Source organism: Glycine soja, chromosome 8 (assembly GCF_004193775.1).
Source record: "Glycine soja cultivar W05 chromosome 8, ASM419377v2, whole genome shotgun sequence".
Classification (NCBI taxonomy): Eukaryota; Viridiplantae; Streptophyta; class Magnoliopsida; order Fabales; family Fabaceae; genus Glycine; species Glycine soja.
In genome coordinates this window covers 12141157-12159072 of record NC_041009.1, presented here as the reverse complement: position 1 = coordinate 12159072, position 17916 = coordinate 12141157, and the positions used below count along the sequence as shown (strand labels likewise).

Sequence of the window (17916 nt, the reverse complement as noted above, 5' to 3'; positions counted from 1 at the left end):
ATTCTTATTCACTAAGAAAGAAAGCATGCAATAAAAGCGGATAAAGATGACTCGATGAGGTAAAAATAAAAAAGAAACAAAGCATAGGGAGAAGAAGAAGGTTGCTTTTTCAGTGCAAATGAAAACCGTTAGGTTTTGAACCCATAACCCACATTTGTTTAAGTGTTTGATTTTCTCACACAGAAAAGAAAGTCTAGAAAGAGGGGACTAAGACAAACAAAAATTCCTTTAAAAGAAAAAGATAAACAAAAATTTGCTAAGGAGTTTATGAAAAAAGTTATAAATAAAGAATCAATTTAATGTTTTAAAACGTAAAAAACATTTAATACTTTATTGTTTAAATGCTTAAAATAACTTAAAGAAAGATATTAATTGTTTTATGACAGAACAGCCGGCCTTAAACAATGGTTAACAAGAAGCCAATTAAGAACATGTAAATGTATGTCAATCTAAGAAAACAACTGAATATCTAGGTGATAATCTCCAATATATATATATATATATATATATCCAAAATTATTCCAGTTCTTCACACTATCTGCAACTAATTAAAACCTTACTACAAAGGTGTCATCTCCCCCACTCCCCCATATAAATAATTAAAAAGGGATTTTCAGCTTTAGTTAATCTGTCTGATCACCATGAGTTTTCTCTTTGACCCCTTTTGAAATCAACATTTTTGGACACAAGCATGAGCCAAGTTAATTCGATACTCACATATTATATATATTGTCTTGTTGGATATGAGTAGAAATCACTCTTGAGTGCGTGTGTGTATGTATCTGCTGGCACACACGCCAATAAGCATGTATATGTGTAATTATGCACAGAGAGAGAAAGAGAAAGAAAAAGGGCACTGAAAGTAATACAAGATATCTTGTTCACAAATCAATAATATTATTCATTATTCAATACTAGGTTATAACGTCACAGTTGAATTTATTCCCGGAAGAGAGTCAGCTAAACAAACTTTCCGGCGAACACCGAAACTGGCATACACATTATTCTATGGCTGTACGTAACCAAGCCAACCGTTATGATTATTCTACAGAACCCTTTAGTCAACAATATCCTAACAAACCTTTCTCCCCTCCCCTAAAATATTACTCTATTCTTTTTTCTTTAGTTTCCCCCAAACTCAAAACATCATCAACATACACATACACTAATACCAACCAAGCACTCCTCAATTCCATATGCGTACACATATAAAGCAATACAATTAATTATAACCTAATTAATCAATAACTACTAATTATTCATCAGGATAGTCTAGCTCAATTAATTGAGCACAGTGTGTGAATTATTATAAATTTCTATCTTTTGATTCTCACATGTAATAAAAGCCACTAATTATTCACTGATTACCTCATGATGGTTAAAGCTGGAGGAGCCATCACAAGCATGAGCATGGCCGTCGAATCCGAGTCCAGCCGACATGTCCATGGAGGCGCTGACGGCGGTGGAACGGGGTAGCACATTTGGTGCAAAAGGCCAATCAGAAGAAGGGGCTAACAACAAGGTACTAGCATGAGGAGTAGTACTGGCAACACCAATGCATTGTGGTGGTTGACGTGAAGGTTGAGGAATAGATTGAAGCAACCTGATTTGTCTCTTCAAGAACTTAACATATCGAATGGCTTCATCGAGCATTGAAGCAGTGTCCATTTTGGTTCCACCGGGAACGAGTCTTTGGAGGATTCGGATTTTCTCGCTGATCCTCTCTCTCCTGTGGCGTGCAGCCACGCTCTGCGGGTCATCACTGATGCGAACATTTCTTCTCTTTGGTTTTCGAATCGTGGCGGGGTCGATGTCCACGGGTTGCATAGCAGCGATCTTGTACATCATCTCCTTCATGGCTCCTAGCTCTTCTTCTGGCTCTTCATCTTCTTCAAGGTTGTGATGAACACCTAGTATGTCTCCAAGGAACCCTGATGAGGAGGAGGGTGGTACTATGACCATGGATGAGGTTGTTGTGTTGGGTGTTTGATGCATTTGAAGAAGGTTGTGGTAGTTGTTGATGGGCCAAATCCCAGAACCCATAGGGTCTTGAACTTGGAGAATAATACTATGGTCATCATGTTGTTGTTGTTGTTCATTTGTTTCCATCTTTTCAAGATTCCAAGTGCTGTTCACATTTGTGAATAATGTACTAGTGTTGGTGTCCATGACCAAATTGACAAATATGAAATATAAGATGGGATGGGGCTAGCTCCTTATTCAGATTGGGGGTGTTGTTGAAGTTTAATTTGGTGGTTTAATTTGCTAAGGATTAATGGCTGAAAAAGATAAAAGGGAATAACGAGATTAGAGAGAGGTTTAATTTTGGGTATGACCATATCACTTGAAATGAAGCACAGCACTTATAAATATATAATCTAAGTAGTGCGTATAAGAGGATGACAGCTGTGTGGTTCGTTGAATTAGCCTTAGCTAGATTGAAGCTTTTATCGTTCTCTCTCAGAATTAGTAACAAGTTTGATTGAAGGTTGTAAAGGTGGCTAGACCCTAGAGGGGGCCCGAGGGCAAGTAAGTATTAGGGAACGGGTTTTTACTGAAAGGGGAGTGACTGCAAAAAGCATGTACATGAATGAATAAAAAGAAAAGGTGGTAAAGCAAATTAAAGGGGATTCAATGCGCGGTTCTACGAAATATCAACCATCTTTGTATCGAGTATTACGGAAATTATAAGTAATCTTCCCAATACCTAGCTAGTTCATTTTCATTCTATGAATTAAATTTGATTTCCTAGCTGGGATTAAGTATTTTCAGTGTGTTTGGGGCTTTATTTTTTATTTTCCATATGTATCTTCTTTTTGGAGAAAATTCGGTTTAAGACACGACCGGATCTAAATATAAGCGCATCTTCTGGCATAGATCCAAACATTGAAGTAAAGTAATTAATTTGTACATTTAAAAGCTTTTCTAGCTATCTGAAGAATTAATTTACAGTAAATTTGTATATAAATTTACAACCCAATACAAAAGTTGTATAAGAATTGCGTTTACTAGAACTAGGTTTAGAAATATATTTTGATTTAAAATATTGACCAAATGTTTTTTTAGAAACATATATTTTAACAAGTGATAATAAATAATACATTTTTAATTTAATTTAACACCTTTTATATTGATATAGTTTACTATTATTTAGAAATTATTACAGATTATTTAGTTTTAAATAATTTTTTTTTTACTTTTAAATACAATAAAATTTTAAAAATTACAAATTTTACATATTTTGGTAAAAAGAAATTAAGTCAAACATCCAATTATTACTTGAGACATACAAAATTTACACGACCAAATTATCGTATCAAGTTTAGATTAGGTTAAACTAGAATGAGCAATTGCATGACTCGTAGTAGAAAGCTAGCGGTGAAAAGAGTTGCACCTACGAAAGACTAGCTGGTTTTCTCTCTCCAATTTGATTTTCGGGGCACTGAAATCCTAGGGCTACTTCTCCTTTATCACCATTTTAATAATGCCTCTTGCCCTTTGGTATATTCCAGTCTCCTTCAATTCGCTCAATTCGGGATTGATGAACACTTATATGGCGTCCTCAAAATCACACCTCACACAGAATTTAAAAATAAAATTAAAAAAAAGTCACACCTTACAGCCTTACACATTGAAAAATCTAAGACCAAATTAAATGGTTAATTCTTGAATCCATTTAATTCTTACTACAGTATATCGTTAATCCTTGTTCAATAAAAAAACTAACTAAGCTAAAGGTTCGCTTGTTGGTGTTTCTTTTCATTTAAGGTATTTTTAATTAACAAAGTTAATGATTACTGCACCTTCAGTTATTTTTATCTATCACGATAAAAAAAAATATGTTTTTAATTCATCTTTTATTTTAAATTTTTAAGATAATATTAATGATTATTTTGTGAATAATACTCTTATCAAGAAAAGAAAAATAAATAATGTATAAAATGTCCAAGTAGTTAATGACAAAAATAAATGACACACTAAGAAAAAATGACATATATTACAGGAAAGTGTAAACATATATTTTTTAATGATTTCTGAAAATATAAATGATTTTTTTTGTTAATTTATGTGTCATAAAATTAAAGTAAATGACTCCTAAAAATGACGGAGTAATTAAAAAAGCATTTGAAAGAGAGAGAAAAAACATAAGGAAAAACTTAAAATCATACTTTGTGTCTTGCTCATCGGTGTTGTAAAGACATTAATTAATAAGGTAATAAATAACTACTTATATTTTTATTAAAATCATAGTTATTTTGAGAAAGCCAACTAACATAATTTATTTTATTAATCTTAAAAATTACTACCTTATGTTTTTATTATAAGTTTCAATTAACTAATTTATCAAGATTTAAAATTTTAGTTAATTTAGTTGAAAACATTAAATTTGTTTTAACTTAATATTTTTTTCAAAAATTATTCTTGCAAATAAAATTACAAAATATTAATAGATTATGTATCTCTCATTATTAGATCCTTCTATAATTAACTTTAATCAATGATATCTTCGTAGAAAGAAAGTAATACAAAAAATATTTTAAGAAGGATTATATAATAAAGATAAAAAATAATAATTTTTTCTACAATATCTTTTATTGAAATCTAATATTTAAATAAAGAAAAGATATTAAAAATAGAATCACAATTAAATAAAATATATTTTTATAATTATTTAATTAATTAAATAAGATAAAGTTAATTAAATTTGTTTATATTCAAGTACTCCACCATGAAAATTTTTATGAAAGTGACAAAATTAATCTTAATTATTCATAACGTAACATTCTAAAGAATATTTCATATCCATAATATTATAGGTTATTATTTTCAATCGGATATGACAAACTTTTATTCTTATAATAAAAAATATTTTAATTATTCTTGTGTCAAGAACGTTAAAAAATTCTTTATACCAAACATCCGCCACCTTAAAACAATGGTAAAAAATTAATATATGAAATTTTTTTTATTAAAAATCCTTTTAGAAATGTATTAATAATATTAAGTGTTATATTTTTTAGTATAAACTTTATATTTTTTAACTATTTGTTGAAATTTTAAAAAATTCTTATAAAATATCAATAACAATCCAGAACACACTACGTTAGATTATGAATAAGAGAGTTTTAAGAATACTTAAATTCATAATGATTGATTAAATAAACGCAACAAAATCTGAATTCATAGGTGATTTTTGATCTATGCACTCTTTTTAGGATGGATCTGTTACGGAATACTATAGAGATAAATAATAGATAATCGATTAATAGCATGATCGGTGGCTTCATGATTTTTTCTCAACCGGATCAGAGTCTCTTTGTTCCTCAATAGTACTTAGTAACTTCATATGGGGAGAAAAAAAAATTATATGTGACAACTTGATATATTAGGATCATGACCTTCTTATAATGTGTAAACTAAATAGTTAGTATTTTCATTATTTCTTAATTGACCAATATTGACATATGCTTATTTACGTCCATCTGATGTAGATAGTTGTTTAACATATTCACTTAATTTAATCACATAAAATAAAATTCACTAATGGTAAATAGTTAATATAATTATCTTATAATAATAATCCACATTAATTATTGAAATAAAAAATTCCAACACTATTGCCCTAATTATAAGAATAATTTACTAAACTTAATATTATTTCCCTAATTATAAGAATAGTTTATATATATATTATTAGATTTTATGGTATTCTTTAAATTTTAAGAAAATAATTATTGACAAATATTTATTCAATATTGTGTTATATATTCAAATATGTATTAGGAATAATAAAAGAAAATATTTCGATCAGGTGAAACATTTTTAAATCATTTTTTAATTTATATTTACAGAACTAGAAAAAATTAGACAAATTAACTTGGCCACAAAATACAATGAGGTTGATTTCATAGGTGAACCAAGCAATCAAATGAGATATGAAAACTATATGCAAAGGTCTAAATTAAAGCTTTTCCTGACATTCAGCAATGATTGTTCATATTTAAAATAAATTGTGTTTCTGGTCGAACTATGTTTATACTGTTTCAAGTTTGAATATATCCCAGAAATGCTACTGAGAAAAGCTTTGTTCCAATGACAGTTTAGATGTAGCTTTAGTTTCATATAAGTCATTTTATATATATTTTTTAACCATTTAGGGAACAAAAACTCTAATCTAAAGTTTGACTCAAAGATAAATATAATTTGATCAATAATTATTACTATCAAGAATTGAATTCAAATAATTAATTTCAACACATTAATTATCAATCAGATCATTATAAGTCATTTTATATGAGTGTTCATAATAATTTTTTACCCGCGGAAGTTTTATAGAGGGATGAGGAGTCGTGGATAAGCTGTCAATATATAGTGAATTTTTTCAATTTGACTCATTGTAATAGCAAAATTTCTTGTAAGAATTATATAAATGATTAAGATTATTTTTAAGAAAATTATATATATATTTTTAAAAAAAGTCACATAAGATGTTTTTTTAATCTTAACTACATAATAAAATTTAATGATTAATATTTTTTTACTTTTACATATATAAAATGTCTTCTTATTTGATACATGTGCAATTCTATTTTCTTTTTCAAAATTATACTATCCGATCCTTTTTATAAGAACATTTTAAAGTTTGTGTTAATCTTTTTTATAATAAGGTTCCGTCTAAATTATCTATTATATATATTTTTAAAATATTCTTAAGTACAGATACAATATTAATTAATTGGGTACTCTTAAAAAAATTCTTAAATTTTGTCTTGAGTATGTATGCAATCACTATTAGTGACAATTTTGCATATTTAAGACTCAATTTTAAAATTACTGATTAAGTTTAAACAATTCTATATCAATTAATTTTCACGTTTGATAGTTATAGGTACGCTTCATATATTATTATTTTGGTCAAATAATCTATTTAATCATTTATCTTATTTTTTGATTTAATTTGATCATTTATCTTTTAAAAAAATTTAATTTAATCATTTATTTTATTTTTTTTTCAATTTAATTTTTTATCTTTAAAAAAATATTTTAGTCATTTATCTTTTTTTTTTCAATTTGATCTTTGGTCCATTTAAGATGGGTGTAATTGATCACTTAAGAATATATTTTTTTTGTTGAAAATGAAGTGGCCGGATTGAAATGGGAGAAAAGTGAATAAATAATTTATTTTTAAATGATTAGCGACATTAATTTTAAATAAATCAAAAGATTAAAATGAATAAAAAAATCAAACTGAATCAAAAGAATAAGATAAAAGATTAAATAAATTTTTTTAATAAAATAAATGAATAAACTAAACAAAAAAAATAATTAAATTAAATCTTTTTAAAGATAAACAGTCAAACTAAATAAAAAAATAAAATAAAGGAACAAATCATTTACCCTATTATTTTAAGGTTGTAAGTAATGGGTTGAAGTATTATTTTAAGGTTGTAAGTAATGGGTTGGAGTAGTCAACCAAAGGCTTAATTTGGATGGGTATAAGAAGACAACTCCGAAGTTATAATTAAAGCATATTGATGCAGATTCAGAATACAATTCCAAAGTTATAATTAATTTTGACATCACCTGCATATGTGTCGTATGTAATCATAGATAAATGCTATTGATCATTAATGTCAAGAAACATATAAGATGATTAAAATATCAATATCATCCATGAGCAGTAAATTAGTGAGAACTTAGCCTACCACCAAATAATTAAGGTCGTATCGTGTTCTTGAAGCCAACTAATCTTTAAAAAGGAAGCTGATGCTGTATTTTCCAAAAGTGGAACGATTTCCCTATCAAATAATCCATCATATGGAAATGAAAAATTTAAAAACCATATACTGATATATACACAACCCAATTTAATATCTAGCATTGACGGACCTTGAGAACCTTGAAATGTTGATGTCATTTAGTTTAATAAAAGAAAAACCGTTCTGCCGAACAAATTAATTCAATGCAACACACTGCTATAATAACCGATCAAAGTGATTTTTCTCAACAAAATGATTTAAAGTCTGCTAAGGTTTCTAGATATTAATAAAGTAACCTTGTTTGGTCATCAAAATTAAAGAAGCTTAAGACCTGAATTAATTGAAGGCATTGTCATCAAAATTAAGGAAGCTTAAGACATGAATTAGTTTAAGGCGTATTATCTACTTTGAAATATATAGCTGGTATATATTCAAAGCTAATTACGTATAAAAAAAAATCAAAGCTCATTAATGAAGCAATAATGGATTCAATTAAGATCAGAGATGATGGCGTCTGCAAATAATTCCAGGTTTTGAAGCAGACAAGATTTTCTGTTTCTGAGCAGGAAATAGTTACCTAACACTTTTTATGTAGATGAATTTAATTCTCAATTATTTCTCATATATACGGGTCACAAAGTTCTGAACATATGAAGGAAAGTGGGAAGAGAGAGAGAACGGACTTGAAATTAAATAGAAGCAAGGAAAGTGAAAAGGGAGTAGTGCTGCTATCTTTCTGATGATTCACACCGAAGCACGTCTTTTGTGTGCGTGATCATGCACAGAACAAGACAAGTGTAACAAGTTACATGTAATAATATTTTTTTTTATCTATAAATATTAATTTATTAATTTTTATTAAATATATTAATTGCATAAATTCAAACTCACCACATCTCATTTGTTCACTCATTCTCATTAAGTCAATCTTACATATTTCATGTAATGAATACTTAGAAGATTCAAATACAATGAGAAGTGAGAAGCAACAAACTTTATGATATATATGCCAAACCAAATTACATCATCCAGCCTCAGGCTGATGATATATATGATCAGAGGGTGGGGAACATTGCTTGTGACTTGTGTGATCATTTCTTCTTCTGTTTTTTTTTTTTTCTTAATCATTTTTCAAAGTTCTCAAGTACAACACGCACACACACCTGCGCATGACTTTCACTGTATCTATATATTATAATTCTATGTTGTTCTATGCGCATGCACAAAGCAATCATTTTGTGATGGCTACGGTTTCCTTCCTCTATCTCATGACTTAATTGGCTTTGGGTGCAAAAACAAATCTATCGCAGGTTTGGCTCCCTGGCTTTTTTCTTTTCTCTGTCAGCTACTCATTCTCAACATATCTATTACTATTAGTAATCTAGGATCATAATTCATAAGCAAAAATTAATCACCATCGTTATTACATTATTATTGATATTGTCATTACGAAAATTTACACTTTCTCAATTTTTGTCACTAAACTCCCCAAATTTTGGAAGTAAATAAAAAATTTTAAATTTCATTAACTTTGCTTAACTATATATGGTCTCAGACTTGTGGTTTGTAATTAACATGTAAGGAAATATAGGGACATTGAGGAGGTACTTTTTTTTTTTGTTTTTTTACAGTGGAGGTAAGTTGAGAAAATGTGAAACAGGAAGAGAATAATTAATAATAATTTAGTGACATTATTGTTATTAGGAAATTGGTTGTTGATACGAAATAATATAAAACGAATTGCTATTACTGTGTATTTTGACTCTTTTTTATTTTTATTTTTTAATATATTATTTGTATTCAATAGAATTCAAATATTTGTGTTTTCGTGCTTTTCGTGTGAATTATTTCGTACTATTTACTATCACTCTTGTTGTTATTAATAATTGTTGGATAGGTGCACGCAGTAGTTGGCTACGTATACATTAATGTTCCTTAATTAAGAAAATTTTCCTCAAGATTAATGATAAGGTCAGCAAGTCAGCGTCGGTGGAAGAATGAAGAACCAAAGGAGTTTGCACTTAAAAAAAACAATGTAAAGATATACAAACCCTAACTTCCTTTGCAGGTGGGTTCACGTACGAACTCCATACTATTTAATTATCAAGACAAAATATTTATGTTCTATGATTTGGTTTGAGAGACCAATAAAAACTCATCAATGGAGCTTTCTTTACGAACAATGATATTTCCTCCCCTTCGTACTAGCATGGTCTTCTATTTATTTTTTCAGTTCTGAAACAAAACCTGTAAACTAATTACAATTAATTATTTTTCTTGGTGTTTAATTTAAGTTTATTTTCTTTTCCTTGTTTTGGTTGTTTGGAAATTATTGCACTATCGATTACATTTATCGTACCACCCATGTGAATGTACGTGCAGTGTTTGTATCTTGAGATGAAATTTATTGACATACAAGACCATTCATTAATAATCATGTTGACAAGTAAAACAAAAGAAATTTTGTGTAATCTGACAATAGTACATTAAATCAATAAAAACACAACACATGTGTCACAATATAAAATAATTCTGTATTGTAAGATTAATTTATAATTCTATAATATGATAAAAAATTCACTATATCACTACCAAAATATGAGTGTACGTGTTTCAGAGTAAAGGGCTCATGATCAGGGGATCTTCCCCCTTTTTTTTACGGAGGGGAAGGGTGAAATAATGCCAATTTAATTAGCATTTACGGTCTTACACATACTTTTCGAAAGTTTGTATTGAAACCTGAAAAGTAATAATCAAGGGTGGACCTACCACACACGTTAAAACAATTGGATGATTCCATTCACGCTCAATAAGACATTTAGTCATACAAAGAATAGCTAGCGTTGTTTAGATAGACTTATCAAAGGATCAATATTGAAACCAAGTCCATGTAAATGTGGTAGTGAAACTGAAAGTTACTAATATATAAAGAAGATAAGCACTACTCTAAAGCTGTGCTATATATATATATATATATGCTAGCTAGTTTGCCATTCAAATTTTGCTTACTATCCTAGGAAATTTATTGAATAAAACACTATATATTATTATTATTATTTCTCGAAATATGATATAGTTCATATAATTTTGAATTATGGTCCGCAATTACAATTGTGATCATAATGTCAAAGTATTTTGACATTTTATAATCGCATCGTGGCCGCAATTACGATCTATTAGCTGTAATTTTCTGCAATTGTTTTATTATAAAAGTTTTTTGACTTATGGCAACTGTAATTTAAAACCATAATATAGTTATTATTGTATATATTGAAGGGAAGGGGAACTTAGTTGAATTCCACAACAGAACCAGTCAGAAACAAGGGAAGGATTTAATGTAAGAGCATAAAAAGGGTGGGGAAATGCCCTTAGAGAAGGATACTAACTTTTAAGAATAGTTATGTATAAATGGAAGAACATAGATCTTTACGAGGAGGATTGGGTCAGATCTGACACCACCCCATGCATTCACTTTCCCACCACCATACTAAAGAGAGTTAAAGGGTGTCATAGAATTCAACTCCCTCCTCTTCAAAATGGCCTCCTCATAGTCCGGACTATAGTGACTTGCTTAGAGTGAGGAATTTCACATTTCCAACTTTGGAAAAAGGAGGGAAAAAGTGTTGCTATCCTTGTTGGGTTTAAGAATGGCCTTTGGAAAGCTCTTCTTTGGAGTTGTATCCTAACCAATTTTTTTCTGTGGGTTTTCAGGTTTAGTTGGAATGCAATTTTTCAAAGATGGAATAAAAAGAGAGAAGCATACGGAACATCTCATTGATTGATTAATTAACAAGTCATTACTGATAGTGATTTGTGCTTCCTTGTCAATGTTGATCTTTAATTTGTTGTTGATACACGCACGCTGTAGTTGTGCTCATTATTCAGATCACAATCAATACTAAACGATATATATGCTTATGTGCAATAAAGTCGTACCAATAAAACATCTTCTATCCACTAAGAATGCAAAAAAATAATGAGAATAGTTAATTGTATAATCAATATTATAATTATATCATATTTCAATCATCAGGATTATTAAAATTAAAATATATGACATTTTATGTAATGATGTAATCATTAATTAAATTATAATTTTAATTATTCATATACAAACAGAAACACAAGCACTGACACACCTGTGTGTCCGTATTTCTATTTTACTATTATATTTTTATGATAAAATTTATAAATTACAACAATTTATCTTATTATATATTGATGAACATATTAATTTTCGCTTAAGATGTTTTTTAAATATTTAACTATGTTCACAATTTTTTTCCTAAAATTAATATACCACATTCTAATTGGCATGTTTATTAATTTTAGTTTAGTGTTTTATTTCTAAATACATATTAAGTGTGCCACACTCTAAAATAATTTAGTTTAATTTGAAGTGTGTCTATTTTTGCTTTTTTCTCTCACTTCAAAGCATGGTAATCAATTACTATTGTGCATAGCATGATAATCAATTACTATTGTGCATGTGTTGACATTTTTTATTGAGCTAAATTTGATACATTTTAACATTTTCTATTATTATGTATTGACATGTATATTAGTTTTACTTTTACAGTAATATTTTTAAATATATGTTTAACTATAAGGGTTTTTTTTTTTACTTCTTGAAAGATTTAATATTTTTTATATATCAATGGTTTTTCCATCCTTGAAACTGTGTTAACTGAGAAATCAAATAATAATTGTATCTCATAAACATGTTTTGTTTTGGCAATTAAAATAACATGTGATTGGTACTATAACTAAAACAGATAATGAAATGAAAATAATAAACTTGAATAATTGTTACGTCAGATTTTCTCAGATGATTATACTTATCAAGAAATTTTTAATATTTTTAAAAAATTTGAGAATCTCAACTAAAATAAGTTAATATTATTTGTCATATAAGTTTGGATTTAACTTCAACTAAAATACATTTTATTTTAATTTTATCGTATAATTTTTTATATTTAAAATCTCAACGAAAATAATATATCACTTATTCTATAAGTTTACTCTAATCTCATTCATGAAATACACCCCTTTTAATAAAGAAGCATAACAAAAATAATTATATTTAAAATGGGAAAAATATAGAGAAATTGAAGACATTGATTAATTATATTTAATAAGTTTAATATAATACTTTTAATAGTTTAAAAAAGGAAAACATATATTTGTTTTGATTTCTTTAGAATTTAAAATATTTTGTTTTTCTAATTTTATTTTAAAATTTTTAACTCAGATAAAATGAAAAAAGAAAAACCAACAACCTTATTCATTAGAAGTGAACTTAAATTAAAAGAGCAAAAGATAAGGAGCAGTAGTTAATTGAAATCTAATAAGAAATAAAAATGATTATTCATTAGTTGCGAGGAAAATTTCAATTCTCTTGTATTTTTATTCACATCAAGATTCAAATAAGATTTAAGATGTAAAATCATAAAAAATATGAAGTGAAAGAAAGATGAGATGAGAGATAGTAATTAATGTATAGATATAGAATGCATACACATGCTTAGAACCAAAAGACAATATAAAAAAGCCAAAAATTAATAATAAAAGATTTAGTTTACTTTTTGTTAGTTATTGCATTGTCATTCTATATTAATGAGAGAAAACTTGTCAATTATACACTAAAGTTTCAAAAACATTGTTAAAATTTACAAAAAGAAATACAGAAATGATAGAGAAAAGAGAAAAGCAAACACAAAAATGTGAGGAAAAAAATGAATGCCTTGAAATAGTTGATTAACATCATGACCACAGATTGTTGTGATACATACACACTGATAGTCCAGTTTTGTTTCATGTTTACTTCACATCTTTAAATTCTCATCCTGAACTTCCTATATACATAAGGCCCTCCGCAGCCGTATACAACAGGAAAAGCAGTAGCCTTTTTATTCTGCATTAAAGAAAATAAAATAAATCATGTCTCAATTTAACATCATGATGAAAAATAAAGTCATAAACAACATAGGAACACACATTGGAAATCAAGTACAAAGAAATATTTATGCCTAGCAAGCATATCAAAGATATTCAGGCCTTTTAAAGCAATCTTATCATATACTTAGAGTCAAACCTAATGAAAGCATCAAGAACCAATAAATCACAATATTTACATTGCAAGTAATAATATTAACAACCAACCACAACTCAATAGAAAGAATTCTGAATTATAGGAGAAAATGAACTGTTCATGCAAGCAAAGTGGTTTGCTTTCTCTGGAAAGATTCTACAGGGAGAATTTGCGAGTAGTTATTTCTTTACTCATTTTTCCTCAATTTTCTTTACATTTTCATTGGCATTTTCGTCCTTCACACTCTCTCCCATGTCTGCCTGCAACAAACATACAACGATACAAATAAGCGAGGCTACTTAATTTGAAAAACAAAAATTCAAGAGATAATATTAGTTACTTAATTAAGAGATAAGTATAATTACTCAATTCAAAAGAAAGCAATGTCATTTGATACATAAAGAATGTTGTATCCATATCCTCTTTTCCAATTAAACTGTGTATCTGCACACAAAAAATTATGCAGGCGCAGATAAATAAGTGGAAATAAAAGAAAAGATGCTGAAATTTTAATAACTATGCGTGTGTTTGTCAACCAAATCTTACAATTGCTGTTAATGAATAAAAAGGATGAAATATTGTACTTAACAGATGTAAAATCTAAAGTGAAAAGAAGATTGATAATATGAAACTTTAGAACAAATTAAGCACTGGAAATCAAAGTAAAAAATTAATTTAGTTAGAAATATGAGAGTTGCGTAGAATCTAGAACCTACTTGTCATTGTCATGACCCTTCTCAAAAATAAAAACCAAGTTAGATGTCTTACAATTACATAATATATGAAAAGTCAGATACCATGTTTTGAAGAAAGTGTGAAAAATTTTGCTTACTAATTGAAAGATCAAGTTGTGATGTTCAATTCAGAATCATAGAGATATTTATGATTATTAATGTGATGAGCCAATATATGCGGTTACATGCAAAAAAAAAAAAGTTGAACTTTTTAAAAAAGAAAAACATAATACATTATAAAGTACAAACTGCACTGCCATTTTAATAATGTCTGAAACTTTTGATCAAAGTAATGAAAAATCATAAACCAAATATTGACAAAAAAAGAAAAGAAAAAGGAGATGTGTAGAATGAAAAATGATGAAATGAAATTTGGAATCAACCTTCAGAACCTACTCACCCTCCCAATGACCATTTTTGTTTTGCTTTGGTTTTCCCTTTATTGTGAAGCCGCAGGAAATCACTGGGGTAAGAATTAATTGTTATGGCTCGACACAAAAATAGGGGTGGCACTATGGCAGATAGAAGAGGACAGATAAGGGAAGTTGACTATAATTGAGATTGCAGTTACAATTTTTACTAACGTGGGAAAAGAAGTTGGTTTAAGAGTGAGGGAGACTAAAGCGAGATAGGTCATGAGGTGTGATTACATTCTTTATTTTTCTTATTTGTTATTTATTTATCTATTAAACAGCTTTTTCAGGAGTAATATTATAAATTAAGTATGATAATATATAATTACTAAACGTAAAATGGTCTTAAACAAAAGTGGACATCAAAAAACAATTAAACAAAAGTCGACACAAAAAACAATTATCAAAATGTATTTCCTCTATATAATGGTTTAGATAATTATATAATTAACCTAAATTTATATTAGAAAGATAATTTAAAAGAATATTCAAAAAATAAAATAAATATTATCATATGTATTATATATATATATATATATATAAGTCATAGATGAAGGGAAGAATCTAACAGATAAATTATGGTCTGTTTGGGCATGATTCCAACTTAGCCTCAATTTATAGGAATTTAGGATTAGAAAAAATAATGATGATGATGATGAAAAGATACCCATACATATTTTTTTTATCAACACATGACTTCAGAGAGTTTAACGTATATTGTTGAAATCATTGCTCAAAACATAAAACAGTTTGGTCAACTGGAGGACATATGGTTCTCCTTAAATTGGCAGCTGAATGAAAACCTTCAATCAAAACCCCCACATGATCTTCATTCTAAGTCTTGGCGTCAACATAAAGAACAAAATTTAGCATCGACAAATAAATTCACATTCACAGTAGTTGAAACAGTGAATAATATTCACCATCATCACAAATTGAATACTTGTGGACGAAACTCTTTAATTACATGCTGTTTACACTCAGGGAGTTTAATAAATACAAATATTTTAATAGAAGTTATACGGTAGAAATGTAATGGAGAAAATATAATTAACAGAAAAAAATTCAAAGGTGATCAATTAGATTTTTAATAAAAATTAATTATTAGTAGATTTATTGGATAAAATGTCATATGGAGACTAAAAAAAATATATTAATAACATATATGCTACACTTTCCCATAAAAACTTCCACTTTTTGATTTTTTAACAAGTGAAACACTGACAAGATTTAGTTCTCACTTTTGTGAGTGTAAATATATATATATATATATATATATATATATATATATATATATATCATATTTTCTCTTTAAAGGACGTATTTTTATTATGTTTTACTATATTTCATATTTTTGAAATATTGATCATATATTCAATTTTGGAGACAAAAAGTCTTATAATATAATCATATATTTTTAAATAGGATCAAATATTAAATTCAAGGAATGAAATATCAACTTATTAAAAATAGATAGAATATATACAAAACAAATCAATTTGTAAGTGCATCAGTAGACTTTAGAAACAGAATATAGTTAAAGACAGAGTTTAGAAACGAAAGTCGTCAATTCGATTTAGATATGATTAAGATGGAATTTGAGACAAATTTATTGAATTAGTTATGATTAGATTAGGCCTCCAATTAGAGACACCCCCGGCCGGGCCCAACTCATTATTGTTGTTATTTACTAATTAATAAGACAAATAAAATATTCTTTGAGGTTTTCAATCATTCTAGTTTCTTATTTGTATATGTGTGATTTGTGGTTGCGTGAAGCTTTCCAATTCTAAATTTGGAATGAGAGGAGTGTTAGAAATAAATTCAGCACACTTTTTTCATTATTATTGATTTAAATTTATTAAAAACTATAAATTATGAGTAAGCCTCCTCAATAAGAAGTGCAATCAACAAAAAATTATATTTTTAATAAATTTTAATTTATAGTAGAATGCATGTGTTAAAAAAGTAGGTTAACAAATGTATTACAATATTTTTTCTTAATAACTGTGGATGATCATGAAACTGAAAAGGGTTAGGTATACACCGGTTAATAACGTGTTTGAAAAACCATTAAGAAATAAAGAATTATAAACAAGTTTGAAAGTTATAATTATTAACTCTTAAAATTATTCATAAAAAAACTTTTAAAATTATATCCAAGATGTGAAACTAAACATATTATTAAGTAGTGGAGTTACATTAAGATTTAGAACGATATGATTGTGAGTAGAAAACTGTAACAAAGTAGCAATCCATTTATCTCTTGTTCTCTCTCGCCCTATCTTCTACTTTCATGTTATTACTGTTTGCCATCTATATCTTTTTTACTGCAATTTTTTCATCTATATACATATAAAAATAATAACTAACTAATATATATAAATTAGAACAGCCACATAAAATTAACAACCTTCCATTAGTATATATCAAAATAGAACATAAAAAAATAATTAAGAATAGAAAACACAACTAACACATTTTTTTGGAACATAAAAATCATTTTTATAATATTTTTAGTTTTGTTGATTTTTTCTTTTTATGATCATTATTATCTTATTATCAAAATATCTATGCACTAACTATTCATTATTTATTTTCATGTGATTAGATGTTATTAAATATTATATATGATTATCAAGTCCATATTTAATTCTCTCAGTTTCATAAAATATTTCATCTCATAATTTATGTCCTTTATATATATATATATATATATATATATATATATTTTGTTTTAAATGTAGCTTGAATGTAACCTGAAATAGATTGGATTGAAATAGTCCAAAATTCAATTTTATATATTGGATAATCCGTAATATTATCCAATGTATTATGGATTGTACAATTCGTAACATACTTGAGGTAGACCATTGGGGTACTAAAGCAAATAATGAGGTGTGTTAAGTAATATCCCA

General features: G+C 27.5%; 1 protein-coding gene across 1 annotated transcript; it reads right to left on the bottom strand.

Annotated features, from left to right (window-relative positions):
* Nucleotides 1-877: 877 nt before the first annotated feature.
* Nucleotides 878-2415, bottom strand: LOC114421502 (transcription factor HEC3-like). The gene has a single exon (XM_028387452.1). It carries the CDS (start codon nt 2167-2169, stop codon nt 1354-1356), a length of 816 nt encoding a protein of 271 aa, XP_028243253.1. The 5' UTR covers nt 2170-2415; the 3' UTR covers nt 878-1353.
* Nucleotides 2416-17916: the final 15501 nt, after the last annotated feature.